The sequence below is a fragment of the Calidris pugnax genome, unplaced genomic scaffold (genome assembly GCF_001431845.1).
Source record: "Calidris pugnax isolate Ruff unplaced genomic scaffold, ASM143184v1 scaffold41, whole genome shotgun sequence".
NCBI classification, from domain to species: Eukaryota; Metazoa; Chordata; class Aves; order Charadriiformes; family Scolopacidae; genus Calidris; species Calidris pugnax.
This window is the reverse complement of record NW_015094509.1, coordinates 4,218,576-4,240,464: the sequence shown is the minus strand read 5'-3', so window position 1 is coordinate 4,240,464 and position 21,889 is coordinate 4,218,576. Positions and strand designations below refer to the sequence as shown.

At 46.9% G+C, this 21,889-nt stretch overlaps 1 protein-coding gene across 1 annotated transcript in view; it reads left to right on the top strand.

Annotated features, from left to right (window-relative positions):
* Nucleotides 1–21,476, top strand: part of LOC106902035 — a 43,791-nt gene extending 22,315 nt beyond the window's left edge. Inside the window, 2 exon segments of the mRNA XM_014965199.1 lie at nucleotides 21,002–21,091; nucleotides 21,093–21,476. Of these exon segments, the coding sequence (XP_014820685.1) occupies nucleotides 21,002–21,091; nucleotides 21,093–21,476 (474 nt within the window).
* The last annotated feature ends 413 nt before the right edge of the window (nucleotides 21,477–21,889 follow it).

Here is a 21,889-nt window from a genome sequence, read left to right as displayed (position 1 = left end):
TGGTTGAGGCCCCATCCCTGGAGATATTCAAGGAGAGGCTCGACGAGGCCCTGGGCAACCTGGTCTAGTTGGGGGTGTCCCTGCTGACTGCGGGGGGGTGGGACTAGATGACCTTTGGAGGTCCCTTCCGGCCTGGGAAATTCTATGATTCTATGAGTGCAATTTTTCAGGTGGCTGCTGAGTGTTTTGTTTGGTTTGACAGGGACTGCCCCAAAGCCTTGAAGCAGAAGTACAGGAGAATAGTTATCCCTGTACCAGAAACCTCACTTCACTCCCAGAAAGTGAGCTGGAGCTGCGCTGCAGAAGAAAGGGGACTTACTTCCAGAGAAGGACTGAGCTTGTGCCGAAAGAGGTGCTTGATACCTGTGGGATAAACCCACCACTTCTCAGAATCACAGAATCTTCTAGGTTGGAAGGGACCTTAAAGATCATCTTGTCCAACCGTCAACCTAACTGACAAAAATAGACACCCACACAACAAACAAGGAGCATCATCACTAAACCATACCTCCCAGCACTACATCAACCCGTCTTTTGAACACCTCCAGGGATGGTGCCTCAACCACCTCCCTGGGCAGCCCATTCCAATGCCTGAGAACCCTTTCAGTGAAAAAATTTTTTCCTAATCTCCAGCCTGAACCTCCCCTGGCGCAACTTGAGGCCATTTCCTCTCGTCCTGTCGCCTGTGACTTGGGAGAAGAGACCAACCCCCACCTCTCTACACCCTCCTTTCAGGGAGTTGTAGAGAGCAATAAGGTCTCCCCTCAGCCTCCTCTTCTCCAGGCTGAACACCCCCAGCTCCCTCAGCCTCTCCTCATAAGACTTACTCTCCAGACCCCTCACTATCTCTGTTGCCCTTCTCTGGACCCGTTCCAGCACCTCAATGTCTTTTTTATGGTAGGGGGCCCAAAACTGGACACAGTACTCAAGGTGAGGCCTCACCAGTGCCCAGTACAGGGGGACAATCACCTCTCGGGCCCTACTCCCCACGCTGTTCCTGACACAGGCCAGGATGCTGGTGGCCTTCTTGGCCACCTGGGCACACTGCTGGGGTCCACCAACACCCCCAGGGCCTTTTCTGCCAGGCAGCTCTCCAGCCACAAGCATTCTCAAATGCTTGTGTGTTATTACGGACTACTGAGCAAAACGAGGTGTCTGATTTTGACTAGGCACTCACCTTCCATGGAAGTAAAGAGGAGGACTAAGAGTCCAGCAACCCAGTTGCTGTCAAATGGGGTTAACTCTCTTCACTACCAAAGGCCCGGTGTTTGAAGCAGGGTGCCTGGGTGCTACACACGGCATAGGGTGTATCTGCTGGCGATACACATGCGTGGCAGGTTTCACAAAACAAAGCTTCACCCTAGGGACAGATAACTCGGTTTGTCCTTTGGGACGATGCAGAGCGCTTCAGGCAAAGTTTCATTGTAGGTAGATCTGGAGAACAAGTCCTATGAGGAGAGGCTGAGGGAACTGGGCCTGTTTAGTTTGGAGAAGAGAAGGCTGAGGGGAGACCTCATTGCCCTCTACAACTACCTGAAAGGAGGGTGTAGAGAGGCAGGTGTTGGCCTCTTCTCCCAAAGGACGAACGACAAGACCAGAGGAAATGGTCTGAAGTTGGGGCAGGGGAGATTTAGATTAGATATTAGAAAGAACTACTTTCCTGAGAGGGTGGTCAGGCACTGGAACAGCCTGCCCAGGGAGGTGGTGGAGTCACCATCCCTGGAGGGATTTAAGAAACGTATAGACATGGCTCTTCAGGGCATGCTCTAGTGCCCAAGGTTATTGGTTTATGGCGAGGTGTTGAGTGTGGGGTTTAGTTGGTGGGTGCGGTGTTTTTGGTGGGCGTTTGGTGTGGTGTGTTTTGTATTTGTTTGGTTTTTGGTTTTTTTTTTTTTTTTTTTGTGGTTGGACTCGATGATCTCAGAGGTCCCTTCCAACCACTAAGATTCTGTGATTCTGTGATTAAGGGACACTCCACAGCCGTTGCAGGGATACCAAAATTGTTGATATTTTGTTAGGTTAAATTGCCGGCAGTTCAGTTTCTATTATTCAGATAATTCTTGTCCACTGAAATTTGCACTTCGTAAGGGCTCAAAATTTAAATACTCTAGCTGGTACTTAAATTGGAACTCCCATTCCATCCAGTTAAAATGTGTTTTATATGCTTTTCTACTACTGCATATGTAATATTATGTCTCATGATGATGAATGGGTACTGTACAAATAAGGTAGGGTCAGCATTTTTGCCACTGCATAAAAATCTTGGCCCACACTGGTATACCATACAAATATGTCTGCTTATTTAATTATGAAAAATGGATGGCAATGATATCACTGGAGTGCAAATGTGATGTGAACCGTAGTCTTTAGAGCAGAGTTAACAAAAGCTAATTGCACAGCTGTGTTTAAATAGCAGTATTCACCTGGCTCATTTGAATGCAGAGCTGCTTGGAAGGCATTTCTCCATTTGTGGTGCCGAAGTTGTTTGATATTTGGAAACTTGTCTTTGCTTGCAGGTGTGATCTCATCAGTTTCTGGCTGCAAAGCACAGCTCTGTTTTTGAGCCTTATTTCTGACTCAGCTATCTACGTGCCATAGCATCAGCTACAGATTTATCTGTGGCTCAGACGACAGCAGAGTCATTACTGAGTCACTGTTCCTCAGGGACAAAATGTCAACATGCTGTCATTTTGCCCACCTTAGTATATTCATTTTAGTATGAAATTTAATTCAGAATACAATAGATAAGTGCTGACTCACCGGTCCGATTTTCTGCAGCATGTTTTTGATCTCAGCTGGAATTCAGGTAGCGCTCTTTTTTTTCAGTATCATCGTTAGTAGTTTTGAAAGAGGAACAAATCATTCATCTGGAAGCTGGCCAGAGCTGTGTGTGTGCAGAAGAACGCGTGGCCTGACACAGAGAGGAAAACAACCGCTTTCATAGAACCATAGAATGGTCAGAGTTGGAAGGGACCTTAAAGACCATCGAGTTCCAACCCCCCTGCCCTGGGCAGGGACACCTCCCACCAGACCAGGTTGCTCCAAGCCCCATCCAACCTGGCCTTGAACCCCTCCAGGGATGGGGCAGCCACAGCTTCTCTGGGCAACCTGTTCCAGTGTCTCATCGCCCTCACAGGAAAGAATTTCTTTCTGGTATCTCATCTAAATCCCCCCTCTTCCAATTTTAAACTGTTACCCCCCCATCTTATTACTACACTACCTGATAAAAGAGTCCCTCCCCATCATTCCTGTAGGCCCCCTTTAGGTACTGGGAGGCTGCTACAAGGTCTCCCTGGAGTCTTCTCTTCTCCAGGCTGAAGAACCCCAACTCTCTCAGCCTGTCCTCATAGGAGAGGTGCTCCATCCCTCTGATCATCTTTGTTGCCCTCCTCCTGGCTCACTCCAACAGGTCCATGTTCTTCCTGTGCCAAGGGCTCCAGAGCTGGACGCAGAGCTCCAGGTGAGGTCTCACCAGAGCAGAGCAGAGGGGTAGAATCACCTCTCTTGACCTGCTGGCCACGCTTCTTTTAATGCAGCCTGGGATGGGGTTGGCTTCTGGGCTGGCAGTGAACATTGCCAGCTCGTGTTGAGCTTCTCATCCATCAACACTCCCAAGTCCTTCTCCTCAGGGCTGCTTTACAGCCGTTCTTCACCCAGCCTGTATTTGTGCTTGGGATTGCCCTGACCCATGTGCAGGACCTTGCACTTGGCCTGGTTGAACTTCATGAGGTTTGCACGGGCCCACCTCTCAAGCCTGTCCAGGTCCCTCTGGATGGCAGAATAATGTATAAGTCTTTGATGAAATAAGCGTTTTTTCTCACCACAATCCTGTTGTAATCATGAACACCTAAGGGGAACTTTGTCTCCCAAAGTTATTATAAAAACTAAGTAGTAAAGATAAAGATAACTAGAAATGCCAAAGGAGCTACAAAATGCAATTCTATATGTTCCCCTTGGTCAATATGGCCCTGGCTGCACTGGGATCATAATTCACTTTGTGATTGAAGTGCACACACGACCTTGTGTTCTGTGGTAATGGGGTACATTTTTCCACTGATCACATCCAAGCAAATGATAGAAAGGATTAGTCAGATATAAATTTTGCTGTTGATAACAAGTGCAGACATTGATACAATTATTTCTGTGGTTATGTGTTTATTCGCTCCTCATGAGCTCCTTTTTAATTTTTCTTCTGACAGAAGCAATAAAGATTTACTTATGACTTTGTGACCTATTTTCAAGATTAATGCTTTGCTTGTCTATAAACACCAAAATCCCTTATTACAAGCTTGGCTTTGGTGTTACATCATGCCATGGTGTTTTATGGCCTTGTAGTGATTGTTTCACAGGTTATTAACATTGCACCCAGATTCCAAGCAGTTCAGACAGATGGGCTCAAGAGGCAAAAATGGAAATTGTGTGTGTGTCACTAGAGCACTGGTGGTCCAGCATATCTGTCATCATATCCCCAGATGTGTCCGATTTCTGACATATGGGGGGGACAAAAAGCAAAAATACCGTATCTAGTCAGTGACATACAAATAATCTACAGGGTTTTTTTCTGGAGAAAAAAAATACTATTCCTCACAGCTAGCTGGGAGGTTCTGCTCCTACCTCAAGGTAGGGACAGGGAGATGAAGCTGTAGATTTACCCCCTTCGAAGCTTTCAGCTGTAGCCCATGAGGAAGATACAGGAACCACAGTTTGCTCCCAAGAGCTGCCAGTGATAAGCCACCTTGTTAATTGTGCCTAGAATTAAAAATTATATTTTTTTTCTTTTAGCCTCCAAAGCTAAAATGTTGTGTTCCCAGAGTAAAATTCTTGATCTTAGTTGTGTTCTTAGTACAAAGCTCAACAGAAGACCAGACAATCTGAAAAACGTGAAAACCTTCCTCAAACACACAAAAGTCCAAGGCCAAGAAGATGTCTCTCAAAAACAGGCACACCAAGTCAAAAGCACTTCCACGTACAAATGCTGCTGATAGAATTTTTCAAGCAAATGGAATTATATACATTATTTTAAATAGATGTTGATAAATTTAGGCAAACAATAATCACAAAGTCATTTAGGTTGAAAGTGATTTCTTCAGAGCAGGTACTCCAAACCTGCCCCGCTCAGGCAGGACCAGCTAGAGCAGCTTGTCCAGGACCACGTCTAGTCAGGGCTTGAATGTCTCCAAGGATGGAGACTCCCCAACCTTTCTGAGAAACCTGTCCCAGTGTTACATCACCCTCACCCTAAAAATTGTTTTCTTGTGTTCAAATAGAATGTCTTGTGTTTTAGTTTGCGTCCATTACCTCTTGTCCTGTCAGTCTGCACTACTGAGAAGAGTCTGGCTCCCTCGTCTTCACTCCATCCTATTTCTACACATGGATGAGATTCTCCCCCACCCTTCTTTTCTCTAGGCTGAAGAGTCCCAGCCCTCTCAGACCCTCCACGTATGGGAGATGCTCCAGCAAAGCGCAGAGAGCTCCCACTTCAACAAGAGCTGTAGGCTTTGTCTCTCTCTCCTAGGCCTACCCTAAAGCAAACCCTAACCTGGACCTTAAAAACTAGACCCTGGGCTGGTTGACCCTTACTAGGTAACCCAACGTTAGTCTGGGTGAAAAAAATTACAAATAGAAAACTCTTATTGCAGCCTACTTCTGCCATTAGCAGCTTCTTTACATCCGCTGTGCAATGGGATTTCTGTGCTTTATCTCTCTCCCAGCCACAGCCATAGGAGAGGTCAGGTCTCCAGCCAAAGCCCAGGTGCACAAGTTCACAGAGGAGAACCTGTTTTACAGCTAAATCCAGTGGCTTAGCACAAAAGATGCAAAAAGACTTCTCCCGATGAACTTTTTCAACGGTGCCAGGGTAGAGGTTCTTGGTAAGGGTGAAGGTGAAGGCTGGGAAGGAGATGAAGCACAGAGCTGTCATTGGAGTGAGGCTCCAGTCCTCTTCACATTCATCAATGACCTGGATGAGGGGATGGAGTGTACCCTCAGCAAGTTTGCTGATGATACAAAACTGGGAGAGGTCGTTGACACAATGGAGGGCTGTGCTGCCATCCAGCGAGACCTGGACAGGCTGGAGAGCTGGGCAGAGAGGAACTGGGTGAAATTCAATAAAGGCAAGTGTAGGGTGCTGCACCTGGGGAGAAATAACCCCCTGCACCAGGACAGGTTGGGGGTGACCTGCTGGAGAGCAGCTCTGAGGAGAAAGACCTGGGAGCCCTGGTGGACAACAGGATGACCATGAGCCAGCAATGTGCCCTTGTGGCCAAGAAGGCCAAGGGCATCCTGGGGGGCATCAGGAAGAGTGTGACCAGCAGGTCGAGAGTCACCCACCACCCTCAAAGTAAAGAACTTTCTCCTAATCTCCAATCTAAATCTGCTCCTCTCCAGTTTAAAGCCATTGCCCCTCATCCTGTCACTACAGGCCTTGGAAACAGGCTGAGATGTCTTCCTGGATTACTTTTTGACCCATCTTTAGCATCTGGGTCAAAGCTCGGCTGTGGCAAAGGGTTAGGGTCAGGGAACAGACTAAGTCTGGAGTTGCAGCATCCCTTTTCGAATGGCATCCCTTTTGCAGCCCCTTCCAATGGCAGCTCTACCCTTTGTTCCTCTTTCATCCCTAAACTCGCCCTGGGCCACACTCGTCCTGACAGCCACCTCCTTTGTCAGGGAGTGCAGTGACAGGACAAGGGGTAACGGTTTTAAATTGGAAGAGGGGAGATTTAGATGAGATACCAGAAAGAAATTCTTTGCTGTGAGGGTGGTGAGACACTGGAACAGGTTGCCCAGAGAAGCTGTGGCTGCCCCATCCCTGGAGGGGTTCAAGGCCAGGCTGGATGGGGCTTGGAGCAACCTGGTCTGGTGGGAGGTGTCCCTGCCCAGGGCAGGGGGGTTGGAACTGGATGATCTTTAAGGTCCCTTCCAACTCTGACCATTCTATGATTCTCCTCCAAGTCTACTTTTTCTGTCTCCAGGCTCTGACCACCCAAGGCGCTCAGGTGGTGGTTCGTAGCAGCTGGCTCTGTGCCCTGGACTCTGCTGGGAGGTCTCCTCAGGTTTCCAGCGTCTTGCTTCTGCTCAGAGCCACAGTCAGTGACACTTCAGTGGGAGAGAGGCGAAGTCAGAGAAGGTGGCCATCACTAGAGGGCACAGCAGTCCACAGGAATCCAGGGGCAAAGCCTGAGGACAGAAGGGTAGAAGGTCCCTGGTACTCCGCATTGCAGAAACATCAGTGACACGGAGCTGGGCTTTCTTCACATGCTACACAAGAGATGTAGATCCTTTTTTAAGGTCTGGTCACATTTCTGAAGCGAGGCCCCTTTCAGAAGGAGGAGATGTGACTGATGCCACAGAGAGCAAGGCAGAAGATGAGCATTGAGGGCCACACGGATGATGAGGGGGATGGAGCACCTCTGCTCCGAGGACAGGCTGAGGGAGCTGGGGTTGTTCAGCCTGGAGAAGAGGAGGCTCCGGGGAGACCTAATAGCAGCCTTCCAGTACCTGAAGGGAGCTACAGGAAGGCTGGGGAGAACCTGTTTAGAAAGGCCTGCAGTGACAGGACGAGGGGCAATGGCTTCAAGCTGGAGGGGAACAGATTTAGACTGGAGATGAGGAGGGGGTTCTTCACTGTGAGGGTGGTGGAGCACTGGGACAGGTTGCCCAGGGAGGTGGTTGAGGCCCCTTCCCTGGAGATATTCAAGGAGAGGCTCAACGAGGCCCTGGGCAACCTGGTCTAGTTGGGGGTGTCCCTGCTGACTGCGGGGGGGTCGGACTAGATGGCCTTTGGAGGTCCCTTCCGGCCTGGGAAATTCTATGAGTCTATGATTCTATGAGCATTTACAGGACAGTGATGAAAGGAGGTGCTGAATGCCCCGAACTTGTGCCTCTGGAACAGAAACCAAGCAGACGAGGGTGGACTGGGAAGTAGGAGTGTGGTGGTACTAACATAAGCGAGGAACAGTTGCTCCTCCTCAGAGAAGGTCCTGTGCTTTTGTGTCTTTTAAAAAAAAGATTTCATTCTTGCTGTGGACTAAAATCCTGTGATGAAAGGGCAAGCAAGGTCACCAGTCTGCAGCTCTGCAAGAGTTAACAGTGAGGCTGATGGGGATGTCCCTTTGTGCTTTGTGCCATCATCCCCTTAGAGCTGTCCTGTTGGAAGCTGTCCACCTCAGCAGAGCTGACCTGAGATGCTGCTTCACCTCGTGAAGTCCATTTTGGGGCAGGGGCCTATGTGAAATCATAGAATCATAGAATTGCCCAGGCCAGAAGGGACCTCCAAAGCTCATCTAGTCCAACCCCCCCGCAGTCAGCAGGGACACCCCCAACTAGACCAGGTTGCCCAGGGCCTCGTCGAGCCTCACCTTGAATATCTCCAGGGATGGGGCCTCAACCACCTCCCTGGGCAACCTGTTCCAGTGCTCCACCACCCTCACAGTAGAGAATGGGGATAACGCAAACCAATCCAGGTGGTCCGCTTTTAAGAGCTAAAGCAGACATTGGCAATCAGCAGCTTAATGCTCCAGGGAGTCCTTTGCCACCTGGTAACTTCTGCATTTTCATTTTAAGTGCCTGTAGCTTTGCCTGGGGTCACTGCAGAAAAGTAATGCAAAAAAGTAAAGCAATGGAAGAGATCATCAGCAGGAAGAAGGTAAAATGAGCGAGCTTTGGTTAAAAGAAGAATTGGGTCAAGTTTACCATGTCTTTACCTATCTAACAGTAGTGCTGAATGGAGGGGTCTGCAGGCTGTCTCCCTGTGGGTGCCAGTTTGTTGTTACTGGCAGGATTTCCCAGCTGAGCCGTGACTCCTGGGCCACAGGCGGTGGGATGCAGCTCCAGCACTCTTTTGGCAGAGGCAGGACAAGGTGAGGTGTCAGCCCCCTGCTCTTCTCGCTGGCAGATTTCTTTCACACAAGACTGAGCCATGATGAAAAAGGCCACCACGGGGCACCTGCCCGCTGCCCACTGGGGCTGAGCTCTCCCCACACCACCCCCAGACCCACCCAAAAAGAAAAAAGTTCCTTATTCATCACTTTGGGTGGAAAGCACCGAGGTGCCTGTCCTCTGCCTTGTGCTGGGGGGGCAGAGGGTGCAAGAACTTGTCCTGTCCCTGACAGGAGGCTTTGCTGGCTGGTTCATCGGCTCCGTGACCAAACTGCAGCTTCCCAGAGCCAAGGTTAATAATGTCCTACCAAAGATAGTACAATCCCTTTACCCACCCCCATTTTCAACATAAAAAAAAAAGAGAGAAAATGCTAACAAATAAAATTCATAGTAATACTACTAACAAAGAATGATTTTCCATTGAAAAGGAGGAATATCTCCAGACCCTTTATCAGGGCTTGCCAACTGTGCTAAACTGCTTTCTCACTAATCTTATTTTAAGAAATCTAACATAATGAGGATGCATTTGGGGCTCTTAGTACATTTTTCTTAAAGCCAGACAAATAAGAAAATCTGGTATTTGTTTTGTTGCTGCTGTAGCGCTTCGTCTGACAGCTTGACGTGAGAGTGTAGCTCATTTGTGTGTAAGATACTCATCTTCAAGCATCACAAAACAGTTTTATTCTCAAACAGGGTCCAATTGGTTGTCATGGATCCTCCAGAAAGTTTGGAAATGCTGTTTGTGTAGCAAGGCAGTATTTTTTTCTGGAATCTCCTTATCATGCTTTTATTAGCTAGCCTTAGGGGGTTTTTTTCTAGGTTGTTTCATAAATCTGTGAAAACTCTAAAGCCTCAAATTCTGTCTCGTGACAGAGCGACCAAGGAAAAGCAATACGGCTTGAGTGGGCATTTGAGCAAGCTGCTGCCCCAGAAGCTGCCACCCCGGAAAAATAAAAAATGCTTTATGAAAGTGTCTCACAGTTTTGTAGCTGGTTATTTAGGCAGAATTGGGTGAGTGGACAGTGACCCACGGGGTTGCCAGAATAGCTCTGAGATCCAGCCCTGGATCACCTTAAGGGCTGCGTGGGGGTGTGTGCTCTGACATTCACTGACATAACTCATGCCGTGACGATTAATGGGTTTTGACTTGGGATCACAGCATTCAAAAACTTCAATTCGAAAGCCCAGTTTTCCTCATCCCTTCCCGGACATACACCAGAAGAAAACCAGAAGAAAACTAGAGATCTGCCTGGAGGAAAGAGACCTGGGGGTTCTCATTGACAAGCGGCTGACTATGAGCCGGTGTGTGCCCAGGGGGGCAAGAAAGCCAATGGCATCCTGGCTTGGATGAGAAATAGTGTGACCAGCAGAAGTAGGGAGGTGATTGTGCCCCTGTACTCAGCACTGGGGAGGCCACATCTTGAGTATTGTGTCCAGTTTTGGGCACCTCAATACAAGAGAGAGATCGAGGTGCTGGAGCGAGTGCAGAGGAGGGCAACGAAACTAGTGAGGGGGCTGGAGAATAAATTGTATGAAGAGCGGTTGAAGGAGCTGGGGCTGTTTAGTTTGAGAAAGAGGAGGCTGAGGGGAGACCTCATCACTCTCTACAACTACTTGAAAGGACACTGTAGAGAGGTTGGTGCTGGTCTCTTCTCACAGGTAATTAGTGACAGAACAAGAGGGAACGGCTTCAAGCTCCAACAGGGTGGGTTTAGACTGAACATTAGGAAAGAATTTTTCACAGAAAGAGTGGTCAGACCCTGGAATAGGCTGCCCAGGGAGGTGGTTGAGTCACCATCCCTGGATGTGTTTAAGGGACGTTTAGATGTGGTGTTGGGGGACATGGTGTAGGGGAGGACTTTGTAGGGTGGGGGTGATGGTTGGACTCGGTGGTCCCAAGGGTCTTTTCCAACCTAAATGATTCTGTGATTCACTAGGTATAGATATTAGATATGACATAGATATTATATAGATCTGCTGGAAGGGCCCTAAAAACGCTGCGGTGTTGAGGAATTTGTTAAAAAGCAACTTTGACATTTTGACAAATGGATAAAGTTCACTTACTGCATTTTGCTTTTTTACCTGAAATCTCGTAAGGTTTTTGTGTTCCAAATGCCAGCTCCATTCAATTGGTTTCCTGAACCACGGCCACCTTCTCCTTGCCCCCAGCCTCCTCAGTTCCCAGCAGCCTCGTGCCTGTCTCTGTGGGAACAGGTCTGGGTAGATACGTGGAAGTGAGAGGAGTAGAGAGGCTGGGAGGGCATAACATGGAAAATGTTTAGACAAATTAATCAGCAGTCACTACAAGTGAGTCACCAAAGTGTGCACACCATCGCGGAGTGGGATCTGTGTTCTGCTGGGGAACTGGCTATTGGGAGTGCAAATCTCTAAGCTTTTGCAGTGACAGCCCTGGTGGGTTGTCCTGCAGCAGTCCCCTTGTCTCCTCCAGCCACTGTTTGGGAGTCCCGTGCCCTGTTGCAGGAGAGCCCAACCTCAGTGTGGGGCTTTGCAGGGCTCTCTGAGCGCTGTGGAAATCTAGGATCAGCAGGGAAGTTGTGCACAGCCCTCAGGCCTGATCCAGAGTTTCCTGAAGTCAGTGGAAGTCACTCCATGGACCTGCTTGGCCATGTACCTCTGGGTCCCAACGGGCTGCTTGCATGGAAACAGCTCCACCTTCACGGAGCTCATGGCAGGACCAACTGCCTTTCTTTTACTACCTTTTAGTGGTGAGGATTCAGAGATAAACAAACAGTCTCTCTGGATCTTTACGGGTTTGTGATAGTACTTTTTGAATGGCAGTTCCTCCCCTGACCGAGGACAAGAGAAATAACGTTGACGTGAGCTACAGTGCAGTTTCCCACACAGCAGATGGAGTTTTCTGTTTTGAAACGCAGCAACTTTCCGTCAGAGGAATGAGAGGTGGCATAAACCCAACCAAAACACCAGAGCCAAGCACCCATGAAAGTTGCCTTCTGGATCCAAGCGTTGGAGAGCTCTGGCAGGCCCACCTATCGCAGAAACAGATGCGAGTAATTAATAACTGACTCAAGCTAGCTGCCCCGTCCTGGAGAATGCCTGGTCACAAGGTTCTGAATCAGTTTTTTTTCCTCATTTAATCTCTTGTGAGATTTCCACCACATGTGGGAGGACTATCAGGACTGGGATATGCAATGAAACTACATGGAGGAAGTCTCACTGCCACCCTGAAGCGTTTGGTGGTGGTTAGGGGTCGAAGTGGTGCAACAGCAGGTCTGTTCTGGGACAGATTAAATGGGGAAAAAATCAATAATTGGTAAATAGTAATATTATATAGTAATATAGTAAATAATTGTCTTATGTGTTCCAATATAAGGATCAGTAACAGTGCTACTAATTGGTCCCAGGCAGCTTCATACGTGCCCCAGACATGTCAGTTAATGATCGAGGGCTCATTTTCCTCCAGGTTTTGATCAGATAATTACGATCTGAATTCACATTAAGTGGTGTTGTGAGCAAGTAGGCAGCTGTTCATCTATGGCTGAATGGCAATGCCCATGAAACAAAAAAATCATCGCGCCCCTCACTCACGTATGTAAGTGTAAATCCTCTGAAATCACTCAAACTTGACATGGAGTTGCAACGGCCAAATATTTAAGCTACAAAGCACTTTGGCATCCTTGGGATGCAAAGTGCTGCTTAAAGATAATCGTTGATCGGTACACTGCAGTGTTCCTGGCCAATTGCTTGCTGTTAGATATTTCTAAAAGTAAATTATTCTCATAGAATATGCAGTATTTGATTTTGTGCGCGTTTTAAAATTATAGTGAGAGTGGGTTAAAATCTCACTATAACCATGGCTTGTTCCGATGCCCTGGGGATTTTGCATCAGTTCAAGATGACTTCTGTTCTGTTTAAGCTTTACAGTTCTCCACAAAGAGACCGTATTTATTGTGGAAGAAAATCCTGTTGTCAAAATCTTGCGATTAAGTCCACGGCTGCAATCACAACAGATGCAATGACCCCATGAGCCCCAGACAGGAGAAGGGCAATGTGCTGAAGAATTTTGCTAACATTGCTCCTCCTTACTTACCTGCTTTCGTTAACACTTGTTGAACTATTGGCACCAATACTTTTAAATGTTTAATAAGATGTCAATAAAATCTCCATTAAACTAGTGGTGAGGTTGCAAGGTGAAGCACTCGCGAGTACGTGGCATCAAAGGTGAGTTTGCCCACACCATCAAAGCTTTGTGCTTTGCATTTGAGAGGCTGGACTACAGCCCTCCACGTGAGGAGGAGACCACGTGCTGGGTTTCATGCACAGCATCTAAACAGAACAAACACAAGGACAAAACTCTTTGTGCTCAGTGACCAAAGCACCAAAACCCAGTGGCATGGCTCCCAAGCGTGTGCAGACCCAGGAAAATTGGGGAAAGCTGGGGAGAATGGGCATGAACTTGAATATAAGAAGTTCCACCTAAACATGAGGAAGAACTTCTTCACTTTGAGGGTGGCAGAGCCCTGGCAGAGGCTGCCCAGGGAGGTGGTGGAGTCTCCGTCTCTGGAGACATTCAAATCCCACCTGGACACGTTCCTGTGCAACCTGCTCTGGGTGGCCCTGCTCTGGCAGGGGGGTTGGACTAGATGGTCTCCAGAGGTCCCTTCCAACCCCATGTGATTCTGTGAGAATTACAAGCGAGTTGGATGGGGAGTGCCACTTCATTTATCTGCTACAGCCCACGCTAAGCACGACATGCCCCCGTCAGTGCATCAGCCAGGGCAAACCACCCATGGTGCTGGTGAGGCAGAAACGCTGATATACTAATTTGACTCACTCCACGCTCTCCAGTGGAGGGTCTGAGCTAGTTAATGCCCTGGAGAAGTGTCCCTTAGGCCTTACACACAGAAGAAAGTGACAGTCCATATATTTGTGGGTGGGTCATCATTTTATGTCTCACTGAGAGCTGCTGGTGTGCCCAGGTCCCCACAGAGGGGGATGAGGAGGGGGACGTGTGATTTGGGAGAGCTCTGGGACCACGTGTGCTCTCCTCCTTCTCTGGTACAGCAGCATCCGTCTGCAGGCTGAGCAGGAGGAGTTTGGGGACTGCAAGGACAGCACAGGACAGGCTTTGGGGACCCCGTTGCTATAGTGTTGTGTATTTAATATTACCCAAAGCCTGCGATGGTGAAATAACATCATAGAATCATAGGATGGTTAAGGTTGGAAGGGACCTTAAAGATCATCCAGTTCCAACCCCCCTGCCATGGCCAGGGACACCTCCCACCAGACCAGGTTGCTCCAAGCCCCATCCAGCCTGGCCTTGAACCCCTCCAGGGATGGGGCAGCCACAGCTTCTCTGGGCAACCTGTGCCAGTGTCTCACCATCCTCACAGCAAAGAATCATCCTGCATTTCACAACTGACAAGGGTTTCCAGTAACTCCTCTCTCTTCAGAGTCAAAGGATGGTAACCCTCACCACTGGTGGCTGCAAATTTAAACCGTTTATTTGTACGACGCTCTGGAGATGATTTGGATCTGATTTTAGACGCTCTGACCCTGCCCATCTAAGCTCTGAATCTCAGTGGTACGAAGCGTGGGCTCCAGACAGTCTGTCGTGCTGGTTTTTGGCTGTGAGGCAGTTAATTCCTTCAGAGCAGCTGGTACGGCGTTACGCTTTGGATTTGTGACCAAAACAGCGTTGTTGATGCCACGGGGGTGTTTCAGCGAGGGCTGAGAAGTGCTGTACAGTTGTCTGTCAACACACCGCTCACCAGTACAGCACTGGGAGCTGCCAAGCAACACTTTTCAGACCAGCAGAGGCGGCATCAGGATCAGCCCAGTGGTCCCCTCTGTCTCCCTGTGTAAGGAAGGGACGCTGGATCCCACCTGCAGGGCTGTCCTTCCAGCCAGCTCACAGAGCTGAGCCTGCTCTACTTCTCTGCTGGCTTTTCCCTAGGAGTTTTGAATGTAGCAGGCAAAGGAGAACTTTCTTTCTCCTACTCCATTTTCTGACCCAGCTGCACCAGATCCCTGACGCTCACCCCAGGGAATTCAGTCCCACAACGTACATGTTGTTATAATTATCTGAGTTTGAAGCTCCCTGCCTCCCTCCAGCTCTTCCTCCATCTCAGGGTTCCTCCATCTATAAATTAAGAGAGGAAGGCAGGTGTAGCTGTTGCTCAATAGCTTGGTATACATCTGTGACTTTATTTAAAGTAATACAATAATTATAAAAGATACTCATCTTTAAAAATCCACCAATTTCATTGAGAATACCTATGAGCTTTAATATTCATGTTTGTGTTTATATATATGTGTGTGTGTTAACTTTTTTAATGGGCAATGCATGTGACCCAGGTGGAGTGAGATGATAAATGTGGCCATACCCATGTGGTAATTCTGCCGGCAATAACGTGATCTCCTGTTGCTATGCTGATAAGTGCCTGAGAAGAAAATTTATGTCTGGGGTTTGTAATGCTATCCATGCACCACATAAATCACTCTGCGTGTCATTACCAGGTGAAAAAAAAAAAAAAGACTGAATTGTAGTTAAACATTTATTTGATCTCATTCTTTCCATCTTGTGATCGCATAAATGCTTTTCTACATAGGTTTTGGTGTGTTTTCTTTTTTAAACGAGTGCAAGCAGTATAGAATCAACTCCATGCATTTGTTACCCCTTCTGTTACCCCTAACCCTGTCCTCTGGAGCACTTATCTTTGTATGCTGTCTATTGGTGAACCTTGGCATCCCCTGTTTCTGGTCCATCCATAGTAACACTGAACATGTGCAAGTCCCTATGCATCTTTAAGAACATATATCTAGCTTCTCTACATCATTTCAGAAAGCTTATAAATTACTTACAGCAAGGGTGATATGTAAGATTTCCATAAGGAGAGTTAACCATTGTTAGGTACCCATTATTACAATCCCTAAATTTGACCTAAGCTTGTTTGTTTTTATCAGCTCCCGACTTCAGTCACTGGGAAATTCCTTTGGATTGGTGACTCTCCTCTCTCAAGGCAAAGCTTAAGCTTGACAGATACTGCCCTTCAGTTGAAGGGAATACAGAGGCATGCTGGAACAGCTCAAAGACGGGAAAAAAGAAAATGAGGGATGCAAAGAACTGGGATGAAACTTCAAGGCCAGGAGTGCAAGCAGAGCTGTCACTCCTCCACAGTCCTTAGCACCCACTGATTTGTCAATACAGGCTTAAGACCGTGACACTTACTGAGGCTAATAGAAAAATAACTTCTTCTAAACTTAAAAAATGATCACCAGTTCTAATTTATTCCAAAAACTTGTCGGGATCTGTATTTTCTGTCAGAGGGAACGTATTTGCTGATCTTCAGTGCAACATCTGTTAGGATGCATATAGAATTTATATGCAAACATAAAAGTAATCTTTTTCAAAACAGTATGGCAATTCCTGTGCCCTCCCTACTTTTTTGAATGCAGAAGGCTGAAATATATCAGAACTGAGACAATTCTACCACAGCTGGTAAGAAGAAAGGGAATCCACATTCCCTACTTGCTATGGGAAACCACTCGATGTAGCGCGCGCCTGAAGAACCTGAGAACAGAAGAGCAAAAACCCCACATTTCTACGGGTGAAACTAACCCCTCTTTATGTTGTTGTTATGGAGAAGCCATTTTAGACAAGTGATCACAGCGGGGAAATGCTTGGAAGCCATTGCACGTTCGGAGTTCACACTGGGGCGTGGAGGAGGAGAACAGCCCCAGAAACCCTGACATGGCGGTTCTGCTTTAGGGCCTTCACTTGGGCGGCGCTCAGGAGACAGAGGTTATGGCCCACTAAGCAATCGGGTGCTAGTATCTAGATTTTATTCATCTTCATGATGCAAACAATTCAAAATGCACATCCCACCTATACACACAGGCTGTAAGATTCCATAAGCCTGGAGCTTGCAGTAGCTTGAAACAAAGACACTTGCAATCCCAGTGTGAGGAGACATCGTTTCCAATCAGCTCAAAGATAAATTTTCTTCTCACGTATTTGTTCTTTATACCTTAACACCAAACAAAGCTGAGTCAAACATAGGTGCCCAAGTACAAAATTTAAATTAAAAGGATGTCGCAGAGCAAATAGAGAGGCCTTCATATCTGGACCGACAGTTACCCTGACACCTAAAATTTCAACAGTGGGCAACAACACCCTAGACTCAGAACTTCGCCATATTTCCTGCTAGACCCCAGAAGAAGCCACACAGTGAGCATCTTGTTCAGAAAACCTAATTAAAAAGTCCAGAAAAAAAACACCTTCTCCAAATGCAGGTTTTGCCACTGTCCTTTAGAAGGACTGCTGGGGCACTGTGCGTGTGTGAGACCTTGAGGTTGTCCAGCCAGAGGGTGTTCGGACTAAAATCTTCTGCCAGCCAAGGTTAATATGCTGATAACTGGGTCCTGAGAGATTCTCTGGCCTCCAAGAATTGAAGCTGAGGAGTTCCTGAAGAAAAATTTGAAGTATTCAGGCAGCTAGAGAGAGAAGGAAAAAAAGGAAGCTCAACTCCCTTACCAGGACAGGCAGCCTACCTGTTGGGAATTTCGGATGGACGTGAGGAGACCCATGTCCCAGTTCCCAGAGATGCTGTGCTCATTATGCTCAGTGGCTGCTTATTGTAAGTCATTCCTTGGGCCAAGCATTGGCGTGACTCTGCAGGTCTTCTCCGGGGAGAAGTTTCTGTGTTCCAGCTTCCAGATGAAAAGAAGAAAAGGCCATGAAGTACCTTGGTGGCTTGAACCATCGGATTCTGCTCTTGGGGTGAATGATTTCACAATGGAAGACTCATACCAATGTTAGTCTGAGGGCGATGTTATACTACATGAAGATACTGTGGGAGCCGGCAATGTGTGCTGGCAGCCCAGAAAGCCATCCCCATCCTGGGCTGCATCAAGAGAAGCGTGGCCAGCAGGAGGTGATTCTGCCCCTCTGCTCTGCGCTCGTGAGACCCCACCTGGAGCTCTGTGTCCAGCTCTGGAGTCCTCAACACAGGAAGGACATGGACCTGTTGGAACGGGTCCAGCGGAGGGCCACGAAGATGATCAGAGGTTTGGAGCACCTCTGCTGTGAGGACAGGCTGAGAGAGCTGGGGTTGTTCAGCCAGGAGAAGAGAGGGCTCCGGGGAGACCTTAGAGCAGCCTTCCAGTACCTGAAGGGGCTACAGGAGTGATGGGGAGGGACTCTTTGTCAGGGGGTGCAGTGACAGGACAAGGGGTAATGGTTTTAAATTGGAAGAGGGGAGATTTAGATTAGATACCAGAAAGAAATTCTTTGCAGTGAGGGTGGTGAGACACTGGAACAAGCTGCCCAGAGAAGCTGTGGCTGCCCCATCCCTGGAGGGGTTCAAGGCCAGGCTGGATGGGGCTTGGAGCAACCTGGTCTGGTGGGAGGTGTCCCTGCCCAGGGCAGGGGGGTTGGAACTGGATGATCTTTAAGGTCCCTTCCAACTCTGACCATTCTATGGTTCTATGAAACACATCCTGGCCTGGCTGGACAGAGCAAGACACGGAAATATCTGAGGTGAAACCCATCTGTATCTCTTCATAGGCCTGCCAAAATAAACAGAGGAATATATGTCAGTTATGTGGCTTGTATGTAGAGCAAATATACAGTTAATCTGCTAGTGAATCACCTTTTTCACACAAAGATCATAAGTGATCCCTAGCAGAACAGCTGCTGAGACGCATTCGGCTCTGGCCTCAGAAACCTCCCACACCAATGTCATGAGTAAAAAGCTATAAAAGAGCTGGTCTGTCAGATTGGAGGGTCAAACCGCACCCCGTTAGTGCTTGTAAAAGGGGAGAGCGTGGCTCCTGAGCTTCATTCCTCTTTCTTAATGGCCTTACACAGAAGCAAATAGTTAGGATAAATATTTTTATGAGAAAGTAAAAAATAGGTGACCTTCACAAGAAACGAATCATTTCCATCACACTTGCTCTTTCATATTGCTGTAGTTATGTGCCTCAGCTAAGAATTTGCCTTGGTTTTATTATTTTTTGTTATGAAAAAAAATGTATATGGGAAAGTGTCAGCTGCTGAAATGCTGGTCTAGAAATATCTGCCTATTATCAGAGTCTCTTCTAAAGAATGCCTTTATTTTGATTTCCTTACAAGAGAACCAGACAGGGGCAAAATGAGAGCGATTTTAAAATCTCAATAGCAAATATCAGGAACTTACCAGTTTCAAACAAGAATCACTAAAACAAGCTCACTCTTTATTATACGCCATCAATTAAATGCATTATCTCATGCTTTGTCTTCAGCTCATATCTAGAAAACCTGTATAATTACAATTTGAATTAATAATTTTTAGCAAGAGAGTAAGCTCAGAGAGTGTCCATTTCTCCTTATAAGAGACAGAAACATTTCTGCAATCATGACATTTCAGGTGGACTGCCTCATATTTCTCTATAAAGGCCATTTTGATCTTAAAGCTTCACAAGGGAAGTTGTTTTGTTAACCAAAACAGCATGTCCTTGTGCACATCCGTATGTGGCAGCCAGCCCCCCCCCAGACATGTTTGAATCTATTGGCCAAATTTGATAAAGGAAGAAGTTGTCTCAAAGTTTTTATTTCCTGCAGGTTGGATGGAGGGGTCAAGAAGAAGGGAGGAGACCCATGCCTGTCCCCTCTGGGGAAGGGCTTCCTCCGAGGGACTGCACCTCCAGGCAAAGCTGTGGAGGACACAAAGCTTCAGTGGTTTTGCTGCTCAGGCATTTGTTTGGAAGCCAGGCCAGAGCAACCATTTCCAGGGACGATTCTCCCAGGTCACAGAGGCTTCTGAAGTTTGGGCGCAGTGGATTTTACCCTGATTCGCTGCAAAATGAATTATTCATGAATGGCCCAACGGTGTTATCCTTCACATAATATGTACACAAGAGTAGTCAATACCAAAGCAGTAAGGAAGCGTGGAAGGGCTGGTTGGTCACCATGGGGCAGCACTGACAGAGTGTTTGTCTGTTTGTCTGTCCCTCTGGTTTTGTGTTTATCACTAAATGGGCACTAAATCAAGACATGACACTTTTAACTGTATATACAGGTACCTACAATATTTTTCCTGGGGTATCTCTACAAGTATCTCTTCAGATACTCTTTCTGAAGCTTATTATTTTTGAACTGAGAGCTTCTTTACCCACTTTTAATGAAGACTATTAGGAATATCAACATCCACACCAACTTACTGCAGGAGCTATCATTAGCTGAGTGACCAAATCAGTCAATTTAAGTAGAAACTAGATAGACCAAGAGGTCACAGGTCCTTTGCAGTCCTTTGCTTGTTTCATTTAAACCATCGGGGAATTCAAAGCAGCCAGTTATCTAATAAGGCAACTTCCAGAAGAAACATGATAGCAAAGGTCAGAGCATTTCAAGCAGGAACAGGATCACTGCTAAGAGGTTTATGAACTTTCAACTACGTAATTGACTTACCTCCCTTTATTTCAGGTCCAGACACATCATAGTCAATAAAGAAAGCAGCCCCTTCTCAACTGACAGCATTTCTATGTTCTTGGCATTTGAATGGGAAGGAAGAAAGAAATGGTTGGGATTTGCAAAACTGGCTAAATGAACTTGCAATTTTGAATATTCCTGCTATACATCATTCGCCTGGGAATACAAACAAAGGCAGAGGAACATGAAAGAAAGGAATAGTAAGGATTTCTACCTTGAACAAAAGGTGATGCCTAAGAACACAATCCCATACAGTAATGCCAAGTGGTAACATCCCAAGAAATGAGGAATGATGGTATGATAACATTTAGTTTGAGAAAAGAATAAAATCTAATCGAGGGACATGTTGGGACTGCTAGAAGAGAAGCTAAAATTTTGGGGAGAAAAAAGTAAGAAGAGCAATTCTGAAATGAAATGGAGCAAGGAAAACAGCAGCATTGGTGTTTAGATCTGAAAATATTGGAAATTTTGATATTATTTTTCTGCTGTTCATTTTAACATTAAAACCCAACATTATAATCAGCTGGTCACAACCAGGCTAGGTTCAATAAAGGTTAAATATGGAGTTTTACTTCCCATAATGCATAATGATCATAAAGATTTTGATGATATAATATAAAACATGATTTGAGAAGTCTCTGTTTTCTGCCTCACAGATTTATGTCTGTTTTATAGGGAGGTGATTGTGCCCCTGTACTCAGCACTGGGGAGGCCACACCTCGAGTGTTGTGTCCAGTTTTGGGCACCTCAATCCAAGAGAGATCTGGAGGTGCTGGAGCGAGTGCAGAGGAGGGCAACGGAGCTGGTGAGGGGGCTGGAAAACAAATCGTATGAGGAGCAGCTGAGGGAGTTGGGGCTGTTTAGTGTGAGGAAGAGGAGGCTGAGGGGAGACCTTATCACTCTCTACAGCTACTTGAAAGGACACTGTAGAGAGGTTGGTGCTGGTCTCTTCTCCCAGGTAATTAGTGACAGAACGAGAGGGAACGGCTTCAAGCTCCAACAGGGGAGGTTTAGACTGAACATTAGGAAGGAATTTTTCACCCAAAGAGTGGTCGGGCATTGGAACAGGCTGCCCAGGGAGGGGGGGGAGTCCCCATCCCTGGCTGTGTTTAAGGGCCGTTTAGATGCAGTGCTGAGGGACATGGTGTAGGGGAGGACTTTGTAGAGTAGGGGAGATGGTTGGACTCGATGCTCCCAAGGGTCTCTTCCAACCTCAATGATTCTATGATTCTATGATTCTATGTCAAAACACTGTAAATACAAGTGATGTGAAAAATGAGGTGATTTATTGCCAGTGCCCTATCTTTGGAGATCTTCACCTCCTCTCTGCACATGAAAGATAACAAAGAAGGTGTGAGCATCAGGAGTGTTAAATGTTTGAAACAGGCCTTGTGCTTATCATAGAATCATATAATCATAGAATCATTCAGGGTCATCCATTCGTAGGGCAGTCCTGTACACCACTTCTGGGTCTTTGGAAAGGAAGCCATTTTGCCAGAGTTGAGACTTGCCCATGAGCTCTGCTTCTGTGAATATTCTTGCCTGACATCAGCTGACAAAGAA